At 41.2% G+C, this 23,647-nt stretch overlaps 1 protein-coding gene across 1 annotated transcript in view; it reads right to left on the bottom strand.

Moving 5' to 3' along the window:
* The window catches only part of nars2 (asparaginyl-tRNA synthetase 2, mitochondrial), an 88,799-nt gene that overhangs the window by 51,605 nt on the left and 13,547 nt on the right, over positions 1–23,647 (bottom strand). The window contains exons 2-5 of the mRNA XM_041198528.1: positions 19,137–19,246; positions 15,580–15,700; positions 12,329–12,469; positions 9,647–9,727 (exon numbers count right to left, since the gene is read on the bottom strand). Of these exons, the coding sequence (XP_041054462.1) occupies positions 9,647–9,727; positions 12,329–12,469; positions 15,580–15,700; positions 19,137–19,246 (453 nt within the window). The remainder of the gene's footprint in view (positions 1–9,646; positions 9,728–12,328; positions 12,470–15,579; positions 15,701–19,136; positions 19,247–23,647) is intronic.

A 23,647-nucleotide genomic window follows, 5' to 3' on the forward strand; every position in this document is an offset into this window, starting at 1 on the left:
TACCTTATCTAAACCCAACATGATCATGTACACCTCTATCAAATCTCCCTTGGCCTCAAACTATCCAAGGAAAACCATCCCAGCTTCTCCAACTGAACCTTGTAGCTAAAATCCTTCATCACTGGAACCATTCTGGTACATCTCTTCCTCTGTGGCCTCTTAAACTTCCTCATATCCTTCCTAAAGTGTGGCGACCAGAACTGAATGCAACACTACAGTTGTGGCCTAACCAGAGCTTTATAAAGGGTCAGCATTAGGTTCCTGCTTTTATACTTGATACCTCTATTTATGAATAAGATCACATGCTTTGCTAACTACTCTCTCAATATGTCCTGTCATCTTCAGAGATCTGTACACAAATTCCCAGGTCCCTCTGACCATGCAGACCTTTGAACGGAGCCATTAAGTCTTTCTATCCTTTATGCCAAAATGCATCACCTCACACTTATCTGTACTAAATTCCATTCTGCTACCCTATCTATCTCTTGCTGTAGTTGGTTGATATCTTTCTTACTGCTTGCTACACCTCCAAGTTTGGTACCATCATCAAATTTTGAAATTTTACTTTGTATAAGTGTGTGTGTATAAGAAAAGCAATGGTCCAAGCACTGACCATTGGGAACACCACTGTCTACCATCCTCTAGTCTGAATAACTATTTACCACAACTTGGTTTTCTGACCTTATGCCGATTTTTCATCCAAATTGATATTGACCCTTCGATTCAATGAGCCTCAGCTTTGTTAACCAACTTTTTACGTGAGATAATGTCAAACCATTTCTTAAATGCATATAGACAATAACCAGTGCATTCCCTTGATCAAAAAAAAAAATCAATTAGATTGGTCAAGCAAACCTCTCCAATGCTTGTTGCTTTTTTCCCTGATTATTGTTAACCTTACCCACCACTGATGTTGTACTGACTGGTGTATAGTTACTAGGAATTCCCTTACACCATCCTTTCTTGAACAAGTTGCCACTCTCTCCAAACCTCTGGCACTATCACCACCATGTATCCCTGATATCTTGTTAAAGCCCTTCCATTCTCTCCACACCCACCATCCTTTAGCAACCTGGGATGCAAGCCAATGGACCAGGCAACTTATCCATTCTCAGCACAGCCAGTCTTTCCAGTAAGCCTTGCCTATCAATTTTCATCCCATCCATTACCTCTACCATCTCCACTTCTACTGATATTTTGTTAGCATGTTCTGCACGCTTTCCACATTTAAATACATGCTTTCAAAAGCTGTCCTGGTATTCCTTGTAGTCTTATTTCACTCCTATCTAATATGGTACTACTCCTTCCTTCTCTATTGCTACTCAACACTCACATTCTGTTCCTCTTTTCTACTTCTATGTGTTGGTGTCCACCCTAACACCAATTTAGTTTAAATACTTCCCAATTATGCTAGTGAACATCCCTGTGAGCACATTGGTCCCAGTCCTTTTGAGGTGCAACCCATGCCTTTAGAATAGGTGCCTCCGGCCCCAGAAGTGGTCCCAATGCCCCTAGAATCTGAGGCCTTTCTGCTTGGATGCCCCAAGCCATGAAATTTTTTAAAATTTATTTTACGGGATGTGGGTCTTGCTGGCTGGGTCAGCATTTATTGCCTATCCCTAATTAGCCTTGAGAAGGTGATGGCAAGCTGCCTTCTTGAACTGCTGCAGTCCATGTGGTGGAGGTACACCCACAGTGCTGTTAAGGAGGGTGTTCCAGGATTTTGACCAAGCGTCAGTAAAGGAAAAGTGATATATCTCCAAGTTAGGATGGTGAGTGGTTTGGAAAGGAACTTCCAGGTGGTGTTCCCACATATCTGCTACCTTTATCCTTCTAGATGGTAGCAGTTGTGGGTTTGGAAGGTGCTACAGAAGGTTCTGCAGTGCATCTTGTAGATGGTACACACCACTGTCACTGTTTGGTGGTAGAGAGAGTAAATGTTTGTGGAAGGGGTGCCAGTCAAGCGGACTGCTTTGTCCTGGATGGTGTCAAGACTTTTGAATGCTGTTAGAGCTGCAGTCATCCAGGCAAGTAGAGAATATTCCATCACACTCCTAACTTGTGCCTTGTAGATGGTGGACAGCCTATGGGGAGTCAGGGGTGAGTTACTCGCTGCAGGATTCCTGGCCACTGACCTGCTCTTATAGCCACAGTATTTATATGTCTAGTCCAGTTCAGTTTCTGGTCAATAGTAACCTTCAGGATGTTGATAGTGGGGGATTCAGTGATGGTAATGCCATTGAATGTCAAGAGGTGATGGTTAGCTTCACTCTTGTCGGAGATGGTCATTGCCTGGCACTTGTGTAGCATGAATGTTAATTGCCACTTGTCAGCTCCCAATTCCTGGTTTGAACAAATGCCCTAGTTTAGAGAAAGAGAAAAGAGATATACTCACCAATCAATAATTTACCTGCTTTCCTGTGATGTCACACTTTTACTTCTGGGTCTCAGCTCCCAGTTTTTCAGTATCTGCTCTGGCAACCTATTGAAAATTGGCGACTTGGCTGATTTCAAGCTGAATGTGATGTTCCTGCTGCTTTCACTTGGCGGCCCTGCTGCTTTTGGCATTGAGGTGTTTAAAGTTGTAGGCAGACAATTTGTGGTCTTTTGGAGACAGCAGCGCTGGGTTGAGTTCCTTTCAAAATCTCTGACTGCAGCATGTAATTTAGTGGTGGTCGCCAGACCCCAGGTTGGGGTTTGGCTGGTTCCTTTTAAATTCTCTGCCTGCAGCACCTGGATAGCAAAAATCAGCATCCAGGTGGCGCGGGCAGCAAAGCAGAGTTCAGTGGAGGGTGCCAAAGCAGGAGGTGTTATTCTTAGAAGTGATAGGCCAGTGTCAAACTCATTGCACAGCCTCGTCATTACTGAAGTTATGATTATGATAGACTTCTTGCTTGGAGATCTTACTGTATGGCAAAAAAAGTGTCCTGATGCCATTGTGCCACCCAGTGGTATCAACTGACTTTGCAGCCACAGAATGACTTCAGATCTCAGTTCTCCGTTGTGGAGGCATCATACACAAGTGAATTTCTTTTCTGTAGAAGGCTTAGAGCTTAGGCAACTGATGCTAATACACCATTCACACAGCCAATGAGCCATAGGGGACAAGCAAGAGGCAAGAACTGGAGGAGTGCAGACATCTCAAATGATTGTTTGACTGGAGGAGTTTAAAAGAAAGGGAGGGGGAGGTCATATTTGAAACCAATTTTAAAGCAGCATATTTAGAGCTTAGGAACAGATGTAGGCCACTCAGCCCCTCCGATTTAGATTATGGCCAATGTATAACTTAATGTCATCTGGCTGCCTTAACATCCTTGCCAAACAAAGGCCTACTAATCTCAGTTTTGAAATTTCAATTGACCTAGCTTCAAGAATTTTTCAAGGAAAAACTGTTTGATTTCCACAGTCCTGTGTGTGCATATGTGCTTTGTGATCCAGCTCTAATGTTGAAGCTATGCTCCCTTTGTACTTGACCCCTCAGCCAGAGGGGAGGGATTCTCTCTTCCTATACACCCTATCAGCTCATTTAATCTTAAATACTTCAGTTAATTCACTCTTAAATATTTCATACTCAAGGGAAATCAAGTAATCTATGCAACCTGTAGTCATAACTTAACTCTTAGCCAGCCAATATTCTGGTGAATCTGTGCTGTACCCTCAAGGCAAATATGTGCTTCCTGAAGTAGAGTGCCCAGAACATAGTACCCTAAACAAGGCCTACTGAATAAATCAAACAGTAAATTAGCCACATCCACCCTAGCCCCACCCCAGGAGCCAATGTAGGTTAGCAATCACAGTGGTGATAGGTGAATAGATTTAGTGCAAGTTAGGAAACGTGCAGAGTTTTGGGTGAACTCAAGTTTACGGAGGGTGAAAGGTGGGAGGCCAGCCAGGGGCATGGAATAGTCAAGGCTGGAGTTAACAATGGCATGGATGAGGGTTTCAACAGCATATGAACATACAAATTAGGAGAAGTGGGCCATTTGCCCCTCTAGCCAATTCCACCATTCAATAGCATCATGGCTGATCTGATTATGGCTTCAACTCCACATTGCCGCCTACCCCCTGATAATCTTAACTCCCTTGTTAGTCAAAAATCTATATCCATCTCTGCTTCGTAAATATTTAATGATCCTACCTTGACCACTCTCCAGGGAAGAGTGTTCCAACAACACACGGCCCTTTAGAAGAAAAATTCTCATCTCAATTTTAAATGGGAGACCTCTTATTTTTAAACTGTATCCCCTAGTTCTAGTCTCTTTCACAAGAGGAAACATCCTTTCAGCATCCACCCTGTCAAGTCCACTCAGGATCTTATATGTTTCAATAAGATCACCTCTTAATCAATCTCTCTCCATGAAAATAATATGCTGTTTTTCTAATCTTCCTGCCAAATTGGACAAGTTCACAATTTCCCACATTATACTCCCATCTGTCAATTTTTTGCCCATTCAATTAACCTATCTAACCATTGCAGATTCCTTATGTCCTCTTCAGAACTTACTTTCCGACCTGTGTGACATAAGCAATTTAACTGTACATTTGGTCCTTTCATCCAGGTCATTGATATAAATTGTAAATAGTTGAGGCACCAGCCCCTGTGGCAGTCCACTAATTACATCTTGCCAACCTGAAAATGACCCATTTCAGCCCACACTCTGTTTCCTATTAACTAACCAATCTTCTATCCATGCTAATATTTTACCTCCTATACCATGAGCTCTTATTTTGCATAGTAAACTTTGATGTGGCGTCTTGTCAAATGCCTTCTGGAAACCCAAATACAGCACATCCACAGGTTCCCCTTTAACCATGTTGATTGTTACTTTCTCAAAGAACTCTAATAAATAAATCAAACACAATTTCCATTTCATAAAACCATGTTGATTCTGCCTGATCACACTGAGATTTTCTAAGGACCCCCTATAACTCCCTTAATATTAGATTCCAGCATTATCCCTATGATGGATGTTGAGTTAACTGGCCAGTAGTTTCCTGTTTTCTGTCTCTTCCTTTCTTAAATAGAGGAGTAACGTTCACTATTTTCCAATTTGATGGGACCTTTCCAGTATCAAGGGAATTTTGGAAAATTAAAACCAATGCATTTACTATTTCAGCAGCCACTTCTTTTAGACCCTAGGATGAAGTTCATCAGGACTGAGGACTTGCCAAGTTTTAGTTTAATAATTTTCTTGGTATCCTTTGCCTGCTGATTGTAACCCTTTTAAATCCCTTCTTCCCTTTCACCTTCTGATTCACAATTATTTCTGGGATGTTATTTGTTTCTGTTACAATGAAGATAGGTGCAAAATATCTGTTCAATTCATCCACCATTTCCTTATTTTCTATTATTATTTTCCCATTTTCACTCTGTAGAGGACCAATGTTCACTTTACATACTCTCTTGCTTTTTAAATGCCAATAGAAACTATTTTTATATTTCCAGCTCGCTTTCTCTTGTACTCTAATTTCTTCCTCCTTATTATCGTAGTCATTTTTTTTCCTGTTCTATATATTTTGTCCAATCTTTTGGCCTGCCACTCATCTCTGTGGAATTTTACATTTTTTCTTTCAAATTGGTATCCTTTTTAATTTCCTTAGTTAACCACAAATGGTGCACCCTTCCCTTAGAGTCTCGCTTTCTCCCTGGAATGTATCTTTTCTGAATATTCTGCAAGATCTTTATCTGTCACTGCATTCTACTGACCTATCCCTTAACCTAATTTCCCAGTTCATTTTAGCCAGCTCTGGCTTCATGCCCTCATAATTGTCCTTATTTAACTTTAAAACACTAGTCTTAGATCCACTCTTCTCTCCCTCAAACTGAATGTGAAATTGAATATTATGATCACTGCTACCTAGGGGCACCTTCACTATGAGGTTATTAATTAACCCCATCTCACAGTACATTACAACAGCTGAGCTGAGAAAAGAGCAGAGACAAACAATGGAGGTGGAAGCAGAAGGTCTCAGTGACAGAGGGGATTCAGGTCAGAAGTTCAGCTCAAGGTCAAATAAGACACTACTGTTGAGCTCAGTCTCAGACAGTAGCTAGCCAGGGACCAGGAGGGAAATTATGGGCCCTGGTGCTTCTGTTTCTGGGCTCCTAAAACCCCTACCTCCCGCCTTTTAATTATTGAGTGTGCGCAAAGGGGTGAGGGAGGAATGATGAGCCTGGAGAGAGTAATGTTGGTTATTACACCAGGGAAATGTTCTTCAAAAAGGGGTCAATGGGATCTTTATTCTCCAGCAGAGGAAGTGGGGGGGGGGGGGTGAAGAAACTCCTTGGTTTAGCAGCACCTGTGCCCATGCAGCGCTGAAGTCAGGCAGGCTTTAACCTGGAGCTGCTCTCGCGCTGGAGAGGGGTTTTGAAGCCAGAGACCAGAAACTGGTGGCCTCACTAATCCACTCTCACCTTAAACCCACCAGCCCAGTCCAGTCCTAAGACCAGCTGAACCGGGAACACATTCACATCGGTAATGTTTGGGTTGACTGATATCATCCAGTCTGGTTCCTACCTGCTCTTTTGTCACCACCTCTTCACCAGTTCATGCCACCTCCTGTCCCAGTGCCTCATCCCACCCAACACATGACCCTGGCCAACTGTCAACTGCCCCCCATGGGGCATTTTACAAATGACTGTCACAACCACTGTCTACACTCCCTCAACACGTGATCCCAATCACCAGCCACCCACTGCCCAAAACGTGACTCCATTACCATCAAGTCCCAACTGTCAACTGGCCCCCTGCAAACTGCTTAGCATGTCAACCAATCACTGCCAATCAACACCTATCTGCTGTGCAACACATAACCCTCTCCTGATGGCATTTTGCATTTGTCTTTTTGGCCATCTTTTGTATCATGAGCCCAGGGCCTCTTAAGGCACGGGCTCCGGTGTTTTGCACCCCTTTCCTGGGTCTGGACGGGATGGAGTCAGTGGCTAGGACATAGAGTTTGTGGTGGGCTCTGAAGACTATGGTTTTGGACTTCCCAATATTTAATTGGGAAGAAATCCAATTATTGCTTAAATTAATCCAAGGTTTCTGGATTACAATTTCATGTATTGATCACTCTAAGCACAGAAGAACTTTTTTTTATTCATTCATGGGACGTGGGTGTCGCTGGCTGGGCCAAGATTTATTGTCCATCCCTAATTGCCCTTGAGAAGGTGGTGGTGAGCTGCCTTCTTGAACACTGCAGTCTATGTGGTGTAGGTACACCCACAGCGCTGTTTGATAGCTATCCTAATCTTGTCCTTTACTAGTTTGAATCTGTATCCCTTTGCCCTTCTCATGTAGTTAGGTCAAAGCAAATTTCCTTATCCACATTTTCCATACATCGTGCATTTCTAGAAAATCACCTTTCAGATGCTTCCTTTCAAAGATTGAAAAGCCTTAGGATTTTTAGTTCTTCCTCATACTCAGGCCTTTGATGTTAGGGTTTGACCTTATGGCTTTTTGCACTGTTTCTTGGTGAGCAGAATTGGATGCAAATTCAAAGTGAGATCGGACCAAAGCAGTATACAGCTTGCTTTATCGCACCCTGGCTTGGATTTTCATGGATTTGGATATACTGAGTTGTATATTGTAAAATATTGAGTTATATTTTATTGGCTTTGTTGATGGCTGCTCTGTATTAGATGGATGAGTTGAGTGACAAGTTTACAAAGACATCTAAGTCTCAACATCATTCTTAATTATTTTTACACCACTCATAGAATATGCGTTTTGCCCATTTTACCTTCCTGTAATTTTGGCAAAAGGAGTTCCATTATGACTGCGCATGGTGCAGAGTAAATTTTTAATAAGTATTTTAAACAGCACATCACAAGAATGTAACGTCCCGTTCTTTAAATCTCAAATAAAATATACATGAGTCACATACATAAAACTTACCTGCAATTGTAAAATACAATTCCTTATATGGTACACAGTAAGATTCGTTTTATTTCATTGCAGAAAACAATTATAAAACTAGTATAGAAATAAATTTATATTTATATAGCGCTTTTAACATAATGGAATGCCCGAAGGTCCTTCACACGAGGACACTGAGCCACATAAGAAGATATTCGATCAGATGGTCAAAATCTTGGTCAAAGAGCTAAGTTTTAAGAAGTATCTTATAGAAGAAACGTAAAACAGAGGGTATAGGAAGGGAATTCCATAGCTTGGAGCATAGGCAGGAGGCACAGCCACCAATGGTTGTGGAATGATGACTGAGAATGCACAGAATTAGAGGAGTGTAGATATCTTGGAAAGGTTGTGGGAGATTACAGAGAAAGGCAAAGCCATGGAGAGATTTGAAGACAAGGGTGAGAAACTTAAAATCAAGACGCTGCTTGTCTGAGAGCCAATGAAGGTCAACAAGCATAAGGTTGATAGAGGGATGGGATATGTTGCAAGTTTTGGGTAATCTCAAGTCTATGGAGGGTAAAATGTGGGAGATGAGCCAGGATTGCCTTGGAATAGCAAGTCTAGAGATATTGAAGGCATGGATATTATACTCCAACAAAATATTCCATATTGTGATAATTACTCATTTGTTCATTGCCTTAGCAAATGTGGCATACCAGCAGGTAGCAACTACAGCCTTCTGGATAGAACTGAGCAAGCAATACGCAATGAACAATTTACTAACATTTAGCTTTTCTTTATACAGTGATGTGAAAGTAAGCCTTCAACTACAGCACCTTTCGCACAATTGAATTTCACAAGATGCTTTACAGGAATACTGGACATCAAGCAAAAACAAAAATACCTGGAAAAACTCAGCAGGTCTGACAGCATCTGAGGAGAGGAATACAGTTAACGTTTTGAGCCCGTACATCTCTTCATCAGAACTAAGGAAAAATAGAAATGAGGTGAAATATAAGCTGGTTGAGGGGGGTGGGACAGGTAGAGCTGGATAGAGGGCCAGTGATAGGTGGAAGCAGAGAGGAGATTGCCCAAGATGTCATACGCTAAAGGACAAAGGGGTGTTGACGGTGGTGACATTAGCTAAGGAATGTGCTAATGGTGACATTAAGGGTAGAAAGCAGGACGAGCAAGTGACAGATAGACCTAGTTTGGGGGGGGGAGGTGGAATCGAAATAGGCTAAAAGGTGGAGATAAAACAATGGATGGAAATAAATTTAAAAATAATAGAAATAGGTGGGAAAAGAAAAATATATTTAAAAAATCAAGCAGGAAGTTACATGGGACCATACACACAAATAGTGGTTATTTGGGAGAATACAAGAGTATAGCTGAACTTGGGAAATTGTATCCCAACAGGACTCAATCACTTCAGACAGGAAGAGAGAGAGAAAGTAAGATAGCAATGGGGCATTTCTCCCTGATGATAATGAAACTCCATTACAGCTAATTAACATCATCTTCACTATTCATATTTGACTTATTACAAGTCAATAATAAGAATTTAAGAGCGACACCGTAGCAATCTTTTCAGACCATTGGTGTCCAGTCCATAGCTGCTTCAGGTAACCCAGAAGACTTAGAAGGCTGTTGGTTTTTCTTGTTCATTAAATTAATTGGTTCCTGTAGGGTTTTCCAATGCATATCCATCAGTACTATGAGAAATTTAGAAAGAAAAACATGTGTAATCTCAGTCCACATAATTTCTAGTTCTGGGTAGTACTTACTTCAATTTGGAAGAGTTCCCCAGCTCCTTCACAATCATTTGATGTTATTATGGGTGTGTGTATGTGGATAAATCCATTATTCTGTAATTTTAAAAAAATGAAAGCAGTTACTATATAGTCCTTCATTTAACTCTGTTCTGCACACTGCTAGAAGCTTTAAACAATTCAAGACAAATTTTGTCCACATTTGTTGCAAAGCCTCACTGATGATGGACTTGCATTAGGATTTGTCTGCTGGCACTGAATTAAATTTTCATTTATGCAGTTTGTAACTACTACATTCAACTTAGTTATTACAAACTTCAGTATTATGCAGCAGCACAACTTCCTTCCCTGTACTTCGTTTTGTATGGGAGCCCAATGTACAATCATATTTCTTTAAACATAAATGCATAATAAATCCAAGCTTGGACAGTAAAAATAAGAAATTTATCTCATGTACAAATCTGAAATCTACTAATAATAGATTACTTCAACAGAAAATAACAATGTCAAGTACAAGAAGCAGACCCATGCCCCATTATTTCCAAATTACAGAGTCAAGCATCCAAGTCCAAAAAACTTTGAAGTGCTGCAGTAAATTGAACAAATTTGTGGAATGTGAAATAGGAAACAAATTCTATTTTCCATGATGCAGTATTTAACTAGTTGAAAAGTTATGGACCTCAAACTTTAAGTCTGTTTCTCGCCCCACAGATGCTGCCTGACTTGCTGAGTTTTCTAACATTTTTTTTTCATTACTAACGAGACTAAAATTTGGGCTTAAATTGAGTTCAAAATTCTGGAACTCCCTTCCCAGCAGCACTGTGTGGTTTACCTGCACCACATGGACTGTAGCGGCTCAAGGCAGTGGCTCACCACCACCTTCCCAACGACAGTTAGGGATGGGCTTTGCCAGTCATACCCATACAAGAGTTTACAAAATTGAACAGTGCTGGATTTGGCTTTGACAGTAATCATGCGAGGAAGATACAAACATACAAATTAGAAGTAGCAGTAGGCCACTCGGCCCTTTGAAACTGCTCCACCATCAAATAAGATCATAGCTGATCTAATTATAACTCAACTCCACATTCCCCCTACCCCAATAGCCTCTCACCCTCTTGCTTATCAAGAATCTATCTCTGTCTTAAAAATATTCAAAAGATCTGCTTCCACTGCTTTTTGAGGAAGAGTTACAAAAATTCTCGACCCTCAAAAAATTTCTCCTCATCTCTGCCCTTAATGGGTGACCCCTTATTTTTAAACAGTGGCCCCTCGTACTAGATTCTCCCTTGGGATTTATTTGGTGTTGCTGCTCTGATCTATAGCTGTCCAGGGAGAGAAAGAAAGAGATAAGTATGCTCTTTATCTCCCAATCCATCTGTAGCAAAGAGAAGCTGGGCCTATCATTGCATTCCAGAATGACCCTGGAATAGTGAACAAATTTGGCAGAGCACAGCAGGACCCAAAAGGTGCTTTATGTTGTCCAACCAAATCTGGCAATGGATGATAAACCACTTGTCCACCACTAATGATCCAGACTGTGGCCCATGGATTTAAGGGAGCAGAATTGAAAGCTGTGCTGGAAGAACAACCAGAGTGGGAGAGAGTGTAATAGTTCTATTACAGTGGGAGTGGGAGAAGGGACATCAAAAGTGAAGATGAGGTGAGTAGCAAACCAAAGGATAGACAGTTAGGATTTTGCAAGTGCTAATGTAAGTGACTTGGAAGAGAGCTTCTTCAGGGCAAACAATGAAGGAACTGACGACAAGAGAGGAGGAAGGGGAAAGGTGATGCAAGAAAAAAAACAGAAAATATCTTATTTATGATGGTATGATGGACCAGATAGGACCTGTGAAGATGGCAGGGGCAACAGGCTAGCTTTTCACATTGAGGAGCTCATATGAAGAGAGAAATTAATGGGAGGATAGAAGGGCAGTGAATCAGGGAAGAGCATGATGAATTGAGATGGAGATCAAAATCACTGAGGATGAGAAGCCACTTGTGTGGAGGCTTAGGAAGGAAGGAGTGAAGGCATCTCTGAGAAATATGTCATGGTACTTGTGTGTGGAGTAGAGAACGAAGTGTGCAAAATACCACACTGTCACAGTGGCAATCTGAGAGCGACAAATGGTGGAAGATATTGTCACGAGAGGGAAAGGCATTATGATCCATCAGCCAAGTTTCCATAAAGGTTATTATGTTGATGCAATCATGCACAATAAGTCACCCATAAATACACAATGATGAGGTGGCTCAAATGGGCCCTTAGGAGGATGCCAAGGGAGACAGAGAGAGAAGTTGCAGACTCATTCAAGAGAGAGTCAAGCATGGGATGGCAGAGGGTAGGAAGGCCAACTAGTGGGTTTGGCGTTTTGGTTTCGTCTCTATTCTCTCCTTTGTAGGGAAGAGTGGTCGCATACTTTAAAATGTGAATGCTGATTCAAAGCAAAAGTTGACTCTCAGGATGACAATACAAGCTATTAGTGATTATAATTAACTTTGCATATTGCCTTGGAAATTCATTAGCACCAGTGAAAATTTAGCTGCGTAGGTCAGAGTCAGGAAAGCAGAATTCATGGAGTAATTTCTGGATTTTAGGATTTGTGCTTTCACACAGCTTTTTAAGCATACATAAAAATGACTTTACCACCATGTACTTGTATAATAAAAATATTTCTACATATTTACTCAACTTACCTTGAAAAATGAATGAAAAGCAGCAAATGCTTCACTTCGTATTCTGAGGAGTGAACTGAAAACATTTGTTTTGCATCGAAGATGAGGAAATTGTCTTATGTATTCCAGTGAATGCCTTTCCTTGATTTTGAATGGCAAATCCTATGATGGCACAGAAAGGCAAATAGAAAATCAACAAGATTTCTGTTTAATTTTCTTCCCTTTGTGGTTTCCTTGTGTAATGCATTACCCCCAGATGAAAGCTGAACAGTGAGACAATTAGCTTGCTCCAAGATCTTCATTAATGTCACTCTTAAATGACAGTCACAAGAATATTTGCAAGCGTGCCCCAGATTGACTCTTCTTCCCTGTAGGATAATACTTTACCTCTGTTCAGTGTCATTCCACAGTATAACAATTTACAGTAAAAACTTCCAAAAGAAAGTCATAAAGACAAACCCACAACTCCACAGTACAATACATGGAGATCCAGCATTTTGCATTACTCAGTTTATTCACTGTTTTACAAGGATTAAATCATAAATTGGAATTTCATGTTAAATATATATGCACACAGTATGAAGAAACAAAAACAATTGTGATGAGTACAATATTCTGTGGTTGTAATTTATCAAGAAGTGATTTGATGTTAGAGATATTGACCACATTCAGAAAAGGGTTCCAAATTTTCACATCACAGGAACAGAAACTTGTCCATTTGTAAAAGACAGACCCACAATTATGTGGAGCCTTTTACAATCTCAGGCTGCTCAAAAATGCATTACAGCTAATGATGTACTTTCGAACAGATGTCATTGTTGCAATGTAGGCACATTGCCCAATGAATATCAAAGGAACATAGGAAAAGCCCCTGATTTATTGTGCATAGAGTGAACGAACCTCAAATTTTCTGTGTATAACCAGGGTGTATATTCTCTTCACATCCTCCCTTCTCCCTCAATATGGTGGACCACATTACCCTATCTTAACATTACTGAGCAAATTATTAGAGGAACAGAGGACTTCACGAGTAATTATAAGATGAATAGATTTAAGGTTCAAATAGAAAGAAAAAAGTTAATTCAAAAACAGGAACAAATTATCGAACAGGTGGAATTTCATAAAGATCAGTGAGCTAGCCAAAGTGAGGTGGAAACTGGCACATCGAACAGTAGATCAATAGTGGAATATTTTTAAAAATGAAACTGAAAAGGTGCATTATAAAAATACAATACAAACTTAAGCTTCCAAAAGCAAAAGATTAATAAAGATGTTAGAAATAAATTAAAATTGAAGTAGAGGGATACATGAGTGAGAGGCATGATAAATGATGAAAACAATAAAGAGGAGAAAATATGGAAAGAAGTTAAGAGGGGGAAGAGGAAGCATGGAAGGAATATGAGGAGATAATCTCAAAGATCAAGAAAAAAGCATTTATATAGCACATTTGACAACTCAGGATGTCTCAAAGATATCTTGTAGCAAACAATGCACTTCTGAAGCTTTTTTAATTTATTCATGGGATGATGGCGTCACTGGCTTGGCCAGCATTTATTGCTCATCACTAATTGCCCTTCAGAAGGTGATGGTGAGCTGCTTTCTTGAACCACTGCAGTCCATCTGCTGTAGGTACACCCAATGTGCTGTTCAGGAGGAGTTCCAGGATTTTGACCCAGTGACAGTGAAAGAACGGTGATATATTTACAAGTCAGGATAGTGAGTGACTTGGAGGGGAACTTCCAGGTGGTGCTGCTCCCATGAATCTGCTGCCCTTGTCCTTCTAGATGGTAGTGGTTGTGGGCTTGGAAGGTGCTGTCCAAGGAGCCTTGGTGAGTTTCTGTAATGCATCTTGTAGATGGTACACACTGCTGCTACTGTGTGTCAGTGGTGGAGGGAGTGAATGCTTGTGGATGAGGTGCCAATCAAGTGGGCTGTTTTGTCCTGGATGGTTTCAAGCTTCTTGAGTGTTGCTGGAGCTACACTCATCCAGGCATATTGAGGGTATTCCATCACACTCCTGCTTTGTGCCTTGTAGATGGTGGACAGGCTTTGGCGAATCAGATGGTGAGTTACTTGCAGCAGGATTCCTAGCCTCTGACCTGCTCTTGTAGCCACAGCATTTATATGGCTAGTCAGTTTCCGCTCAATGGTAATTCCCCAGGATGTTGACAGTGGGAGATTCAGCAATAGAAATGCTATTGAATGTCAAGGGGTGAAGGTTAGATTCTGTCTTGTTGGAGATGGTAATTGTCTGACACTTGTGTGGCACGAATGTTACTCGTCACTTGTCAGCCCAAGCCTGAATATTGTCCTGGTCTTGCTGCACTTGGACATGGACTGCTTCAGTATCTGAGGAGTTTTGAATGTGAACACTGTGCAATTATCAGCGAACATCCCCACATCTGACCTTGTGATGGAAGGAAGGTCATTTATGATGCAGCTGAAGATAGTTGGGCCAAGGACACTACCCTGAGGAACTCCTGCAGTGATGCCGTGGAACAGAGATGAATGACCTCCAATAACCACAACCATCTTCCTTTGTGCTAGGCATGACTTCAACCAGTGAAGAGGTCCCCCTCCCCACCGATTCCCAATGACTCCAATTTTGCTAGGGCTCCTTGTTGCCAAACTTGGTCAAATGCTGCCTTGATGTCAAGGGTGGTCACTCTCACCTGGATTTACTGTTACAGGTAAATACAGCTGTCAAATCACAGTCAAAACGAGATAAATAAAACAAAGGAGTTAGTAGTTTATGTTGGTTGAGGGATAAATGCTCGTAAGCACACCTGGAAAATCTCCCTACTCTTCTTTGAGTGGTGGCAAGGTATCTTTTCAGCCATTCAAGAGAGTGGACAGGGCCTCTGTTCACAAAGCCATCTGGTTGCCAGCACTTCCAACAACGGAGCCATTCCTCATCAGTGCAGTGAAAGGTCAACATGGAATATGTGCTCAAATTTCTGGAGTGGAACCTGCAACAGTCGCCTTCTAACTTCGAGCTGAGGGTGCTACAATTGAGCCAAGTCTGACATTTTAAAACAAACAGTATTCTAGAAATGTACCAGTAAAAAGAGAATTGTGACATGGAACCCTAAATAAAGAGTACCAAGTTAGGAGAGAAAGAACAAACATTGAAGATCATCAAGAAGTATGTTGCATCAGGGCTTACAAAAGAGGAGGATATTGAGGAAGAAATAAATCTTGAATTAGGTAAAAGCAAGTTGCACGGTGTTATAACAAAGAGCTTACGGATAGAAGTCAAAAACTAAACATACCACTGGATTACAGGCCCCAACTAATCTGATTTTATCAGCTAGTAGTTCTGTGCTCTGTTTCTTGTGAGGACTCCGCACCAGTTTCCCCCAAATTTCAACTGCACTGCCAAAAGTTATGCCTCTGTAAAAGAAAAAATATAGAGTTTATATTAACAAGGATCAGAAACACTTTACAAAACTGGGGTTGGAGAAGTAGTAGAATGAATGCTAGTGTGAACTGTGGGTATGGGAAAATCATGCTTTGTAGGGGAATCAAATCACAGTATTTAAATTCTGCAACTTTAACACATGCATACATAAGAATCTAAACTATGGACTTAGAAGTTAAGTGAACCTTGTAACTGCATAGAACTGTACTGAATTAGTCAAAACCAGTATATCGATATAGCGTACATCAAGGGTTATATTGGTCATACTAGTTAAATTTCATTTATAATGCGGAGAAATGTGAAGTGATTCATTTTGGTAGGAAGAGCACAGAGGGAAAATATAAAGTAAAGGGTACAATTCTAAAGAGGGTGCAGGAACACAGGGACCTGGGTGTATATGTGCATAAATCACTGAAGGTGGCAGAACAGGGGCATAGGGCATAAAAGCAAGGAAATGTTAAACTTGTATAAAACACTGCTTCAGCCTCAACTGGAGTACTGTGTCCACTTCTGGGCACCACACTTTCAGAAAGAGATGAAGGCATTAGAGAGTGCAGAAAGGATTCACAAGAATGGTCCTAGGGACGAGATACTTCAGTTATGCAGATGGACTGGAGGAGTTGGGCTTGTTTTCCTTGAAGAGGAGATCTGATAGAGGGATTCAAAATCATTAGGGGAAGAATTTTCCACCCATTGGGCTTGGGGTGGGGGGGGGAAGAACGAGTGAGCGAACACAGAAGCAGATGCGGGCCGGCAAGCCTCCAATCGGTGCCCCCAATTGGGGGGGCGCTGCCATTTTAAGTGGGCGGGCAAATTAAGGCCCAGCCAGAGTTACGCCTGCCAGGAAGTGCTATGCGCTGCCTGTGCAGGTGGGGGAAGATTCCCTCAGCTGGGAATGTGCTCTTCCGCGCACACAAAAGAACACACTGATCTCCCTGAGGCTAAGTACAGCCTCAGGGAGATTGGTTTAGAATTAAAACTTTGAAGTTAAACGTTGATAAAATTTCCCTGACATGTAACCTCAAGTGATGCTGTCACATGAGTTGGGACATGTCCATCACTTTAATGCAAACATTTATTAAGTTTTTTAAAACTCTCATGAAACCGCATTCCACCCGTGCATGGGGTTGCATGCTTTTTCTGAAGCCCGCCAGGGCTCCCGGCCTGCCCGGCCTATGGTTGGATGGGCAGCTCCATTAATTAGGTTAATGACTTTTCAAAATGGCCTCAATAGGCAGTTGACAGGTTGGCAGGCACACAACTGATTCAGCTGCTCCCCCACCAACCTGAAAATGGAGGTGACAGGGGTGACATCTGGAGTTCCGCCTGACATCATCCCGCATCGGCGAGCAGGTCCCGCCCTCCACCCTAAAGATCCTGCCCTAGGCATAAGGACAGAGTAGACAGGGAAAAATGGTTCCCATTGGTGGAAGTATTGAAAAGAAGAGGGCACAGACTTAAGGTAGTTGGGCAAAACAAGCAATGGCAAAATGAGGAAAAAAACTTGCATGCAGTGAGTGGTTGGGGTCTGGAATGCACTGCCGAATAGTGTAGTGGAGGCAGGTTCCATTGAGATATTCAAGAGGGAATTGGATTCTCATGTGAAAAGGAAAATCATCTAGGGCTATGGGGAGAAGGCAGGAGAATAGTACCAGGTAAATTGCTCCTATGGAGACCAAGTGCAGACACAACGGGCCAAATAGCCTCCTCCTGTGCCGTAACAATTCTGTGATAACTAATAAGATGAGTGGATGTGTGAGAATTCACTTTCTTAGAAATGTGAGAGATTAGTAGCCAACACCCGATGACAGGGCCCAGTTAAAATCAATTGCAAACTCTGGTAACTGGTCAGTTGGCTCAAATGGTTTGTAAAGGAGGGTACTAATTAACTATCTAGAAAGGAGGGCGAAACCATGTTCATTGCAGCAAAATGATAGATCCAAAGAGAAAGGATCCTCTACCCAGGATGAGGACACCATAGCAGTCTGTGCAGATTATAGAAGTTTGAAGGAGCTACAGGGGTTGGGAAAATCAACAAGACCAATCCAATCCAGATTTTTGTGCACTCCGTTGTCCATAGTCAAAATGAGAAGTTTAACCTGTTAAGCTGCGTTAATTACTGCCTAGTTTATTAGGTCATATTTTATGATTAATAAATCTTCCCACTTTGCTATAATTTGATGGTCTTGCTGATTTGTCACACCCAAATTACCTATGTAGAGAGGAAAAAACAAGATTGTCAGCATTACATAGGAAAGGTAATGAGTGCTCAGGTAAACTAGGCTAGGGGATGGAAGGGAGAAGAAGAAAGTGTCAGTGTAAACTGGAGGAGGAAGAAATGAAGGATGCTTAATTAACTGGGTGGAGATCAACAAAACAATCTTTAAAGCAATTCACCAAATACAACAGATTACCAATTCACATTCACAACAGTCCTTAAGAAATTAGGGGAAATCAGTGTAATTTTTGCCTTGGTCTTCTGCAGGTTTTTGGTGGTCTTGCCCACAAGGTACAATTAGTACAGTATTTAAGGATTAAACAAGTAATGACATGCAAACCAAAAGTTCTCCTTATGTACAGTACTGCAAATTAATCCAGTGCCTAATTCAATATTCTAGGTTAATAATTAGATTAGCTGTTTGATTTGAGGTCATAAATCACCAGAAGCTCTTCTCTATTCTGGCCCTGTAATTATGCCATAATACATAGGGTTGATTAACTGGTTGATCTGATAATTCTGAGTATTTTACTAGCAGAGTTCACCCATTCATTTCAAACAGGTGGACATAGAAAATTAGATAAAACCATCCCAATAAAACACCAAGAATGAGAAATTTAAAAAGATTTTAATGGTCATTCAGAAGCAATTCCTTTAGTAAAAATGATTGTTAAAGGTTAAAAAGACATTCTGCATACAGCATCTAGTTCTCTCATTTACTGCCTAAAGAAAATGGCCATATAAAAACCCAAACAGGAAGAATTCTATTAAAAACAGATTAGCTGGCTGTTGATTTCATTTGCTATTTGCGGGATTTTGCTGTTGCAAATGCCACTTCAAAATGCAATTCATTGTTGGAGAAGTGCTTTGGGGAAGTCTTGAGGGTGTGATAAAGTGCTGTATAAATGAGGGCTCTTTTTAAACATGAAGTAGGATTAGCTGAATTACTCTTGCAGAGAACTGGCATGAACACGATGGGCTAACTGGTCTCCTTGCATTGTTACCATTTTATAGTTCTATAACACAAGAGATCCCCTTTTCTGCAAATGTATAAATTTTCATCATCACCTGTACATACAAGACTTAGAAGGCGCATAATGTGCTTCTACATTTAAAAAGATTATAAACATTATAAACAAATGCACAATACAATCAACATACTGGAATGGGAAATAAATCCATTTCCTTACCTGATATCTAAATCTGGGCGTGCAACTATTTGAAGACTTTGTAATGAACTTCCATCATTAATATTCAAAAATGTAATTTCCTTCTGTGCACGTACAGCCCGTACCCAGCCCTTAAAGGAAAAATAATAGGCATCAGACTGAAGTTTTTTTTGCAAGAAAGAAGACTTAAGTTAAGAAAAATATATGTCAAAAATAGATTTTATATTTTATTTATATATATATATATATATATATATGGAAGAAAGGGCGGCTACAGCACTTTCAAGGACTATATGCGTATGTGTGTGCATATATATATATATATATATATATATATATATATATATATCCGCCCTTTCTTCCTGGAACTCCATGCTCAAATCACTAATAAGATTTCTGCCTCAGCCACAGTTCTTATTCAAGTCATATGTGATATCTAATCTGACTGTGACAAAGGCAAACTATCCTTCCTTGTTCTTTCTGTCCTGTCCGCAATCTGAAACAGTTGATCACACCACCCTCCTCCAACGCCTCTCCACTACTGCTGAGCTGGGCAGGACTGCACACGCCTGGTTCCATTACCTTACAGTGGCCACAGAATTGCCTTCAGTGGCTTCTCTTCCCATTCTTGCACAGTTACTTCTGATGTTCCCCAAAGATCTACCTTGGCATCCAACTATTTCTCATCTACATGCCCTTCGGTGAAATTATCTGAAAACATTAATTTCCACAAATATGCTGCCAACACACATTCCTACCCCACAGGTACTTCTCTTGGCCTCTCCACCATCTCTAAATTATCAGAGTATTTATCTGACATCCGGGACTGGATGAGCAGAACGTTAATGGACAGTTAGTCATCAAATAGTGATACCACCCAAATATCGTAAGGAGAGATTGCAAATAGTACGTGAAATCCCAATGGCAGGACATGTAGGAATACGGAAAAGCCAAACACTGATAAACAGGCATTTTACCTGGCTAAGACTTCATAAGAACGTAGTGCAATTTTGTAAAGCGTGTCATACATGTCAGGTAGTAGGTAAACCTCAACATGTAATCAAACCAGCACCTTTAATACCCATACTAGTTTTTGAAAAACCATTGGCCGGGTATTAGTAGATTGTGTAGGGTCATTACCCAAAACAAAAACAGGAGCATGTAAAGTAGCACAAGAGCAGACTAATGGAAAAGAGTGGAAGAAACAAGTCAAGTTAAAATCCAGCACACGCGATCCAGAGCAGAGTTGCAGTAAAGAGGTGAAATCCAGAAGTAGAGATTGTAAACAGAGTAAAAGCAAAGAAAGAGCAAGACAGGCCAAACCAAAATCTAAAAAGTGAGAACGAAGTAAAAGCAGAGAGTGAGAAAAAAGGGTTAAATCAAAAGAGAGAGCAGAGTAAGGACAAAGATAGAGGGAAAAGGGACAAATTCTAGAAATAAAAAGAAGGTAAAAGCAAAAAAGTGAAGAAAGAGAAAAACATGCAAATTCAAGAAGCTGAGGCAAGGAACAAAAAAAAAGAAAACTGGGTTAAATCCAATAGTAATGATGCGGAACATGGCAAGAGTAAATATCAAAAAAAAGAGCAAGATCCAAAAGCAAGGAAAGGGATAGAGAAGCTGGTGGGGTACTTTTCCAAGAAACCATATCAGAGGAAATACTCTGCAGTAGAAAAAGAAACTCTAGCATTGCTGTTGTCTCTTCAACGCTTTGAAGTTTATGTCCGACATGATAACAAAGAAACACTAATCTACACTTACCACAATTCGCTGGCCTTTATTGAGAAGTTTAAAACTTGAAATGCAAGAGTGTTTAGATGGAGTCTACTGTTTTAAACATGCAATGTAAAGATTGTTCACATTGCCGGTAAAAATAATGTGATTGCAGGTGCATTGTCCTGTGTGTAAACTATTGAAATGAGTACAAGGGGAAAGGATGGATGAATGAATGCAAGTCTCTGTTTTGTTACCCATATGTCACATACCTTGTGGTGAAACGCATTTTTGAAATGCCGTTTCATCCTTTTTAAGGGTGGAGGCATGTAAAGAACCTATTTTTAAATTTTCTTGGAATGTAACTTTAAAAAATAATCTACCATGGCTGTAGTTTAAAGACATGTTCACTGGAGTAGGATGAGGAACATCTACAATGTTGCTATCATGGAATATAGAGTGCCATACCATAACAGAACAGATGGTGCCGGAAAGGGGTTCTGGACTAAGGGAAACTGCCTGATGACAGTATTTTAATTAGCTCCTGACCAGGTGACCAGGGTTGTGCGTGGTAACACACATCACTGCAGGAGTTCCTCAGCATAGTATCCTCTGCCCAACCATCTGCTGCTTCTTCAATGATCTTCCTTCCATCATAAGGTCAGAAGTGAGGATGTTCGCTGGTGATTGCATGATGTTCAGCACCATTCGCAACTTCTCAGTTACTGAAGCAGTCCATGTCCAAATGCAGCAAGACATGGACTGGCAAGTGACATTTGCACCACACAAGTTACCAGGCAATGGCCATCTCCAACAAGAGAGAATCCAGCCATTGTCCCTTGACGCTCAATGGCATTACCATCATTGAAACCACCACTATCAAAATCCTGGGGGTTACCATTGACCAGAAACTGAACTGGACAAGCCATATAAATACTATGGCTACAAGAGCAGGTCAGAGGCTAGGAATCCTGTGACAAGTAACTCACCTACTGACTCCCCAAAGCTTGTCCACCACCTATAAGGCACAAGTCAGAAGAGTGATGGAATATTCCCCATTTGCCTAGATGAGTGCAGCTCCCACAACACTCAAGAAACTTGACACCATCCAGGACAAAGCAGCCTGCTTGATTGGCACCACATCCACAAACATTCACTCCCTCCACCACCGATGCACAGTGGCAGCAGTACCATCTACAAGATGCATTGCAGGAATTCACCAAGGCTTTTTCGACAGCACAATCCAAACCCATGACCATTACTATCTAGAAGGACAAGGGATGCAGACAGATGGGAACACCACCACCTAGAAGTTCCCCTCCAAGTCACTCACCATCCTGACTTGGAAATATATAGGCGCTCCTTCACTGTCACTAGGTCAAAATCCTGGAACTCCCCAACAGTACTGTGGGTGGGCCAACACCACATGGACTGCAGGCATTCAAGGAGGCTGCTCACCACCACCTTCTGAAGGGCAATTAGGGATGGGCAATAAATGCTGGCCGAGCCAGCGAAGTCCACGTCTCATGAATGAATTTTTAAAAAAACAATGCATGCAGAACAGCTCCTAGCCTGCAAAGAAGGAAGACCAGAAACCTCTCTCTCCTGTGTAAGACTGCAGCAATTGTGCCGTAATAGCTTGCTGGCTGTCCTTCATCTCTCTAACCTGCTTTCTCTGAAAACCCCCCTCAAGAGGAAAAGGGGAAAATCACCAGTACAGACATCGGAAAGCAAGTTTTTCAACCAGTGAACCACAGGCTGAGTGCTGGGAGACCACCTTGTGTCATCAACAACAAACTGCAAGGAATTTGGAAGACATCAATCAAAATTAGCCCATCTAATCCTATACTCCGGTTTGATGCTATTGAACAGTTTTATCTCTTAAAATCCATGTTTTGTGCATCTTGTGTGTTTGTACATAGGGGTTTAAGAAGGGGAAGAGTTTGAGTTATAGAGATGGAAACTAGTAGTTTATAACAAGTTAAAGACAATTTGTTCAATAGGCAGCTATTTACTTACGATTACAAACCTGATGCTCTTATTCCGTTAACCTACATTAAACAGTTAGATAGAATTGGGGTAATCTGGTGGTTTGGTCAAACTTCCCACATTTGGCACGGCTTGGGGAACGGTGCAGCTTGATATTACAGCGCACTATCCCCAATGAGTCCTGACAATCTGACATCCAGTACTGCTTGAACAGAAAGTTCCTCCCATTAAATATTTGGAAGAATGAAGCCATTGTCTTTCTACCTGTCATTCTGTTCTCATGCCGCTGGTTCCATTCCTCTCCTTGGCAAATGTCTCAGGCTGAAACCAGACTGTTGGATGCAACCTTGGTGTCATATCTGACCACGAGATGAATTTTCAACCACATATCTGCAGCTTCACAAAGGCTGGCTTTTTTCCACCTTTGACATTGCCTGTCTCAGCTCATCTGCTGCTGAAAGCCTGATTCATGCCTTTCTTACCTTCAGGCCTCACCCCTGGTTAATCTCCTACATTCTACCCTCCAAAAACCTGCTGGCCGTGTCCTAACTCTCAATAAATGCTGCTGGCTTAAACTGACTGCTGGTTAAGTAACACCAATTTCAAAACTCTCCTCCTTGTATTGAAATCCCTCCTTAGCCTAATTCCTCCCTATTTCTCTAAACTCCTCCAGCCTGACAACCCACTGAGATATAGTGTACTTTCTAATTCCAGCTTCTTCAGCATTCTTGATTTTAATCGCTCCACCATAGATGGCCCTGCCTTCAGCTGCCTAAGCTTTGACCTCTGGAATTTCCTCTTCAAAACCTCTTCACCTCTCTCCCTTACTTTCC

This window comes from Carcharodon carcharias, chromosome 11, assembly GCF_017639515.1.
Source record: "Carcharodon carcharias isolate sCarCar2 chromosome 11, sCarCar2.pri, whole genome shotgun sequence".
In the NCBI taxonomy this organism is placed as follows: Eukaryota; Metazoa; Chordata; class Chondrichthyes; order Lamniformes; family Lamnidae; genus Carcharodon; species Carcharodon carcharias.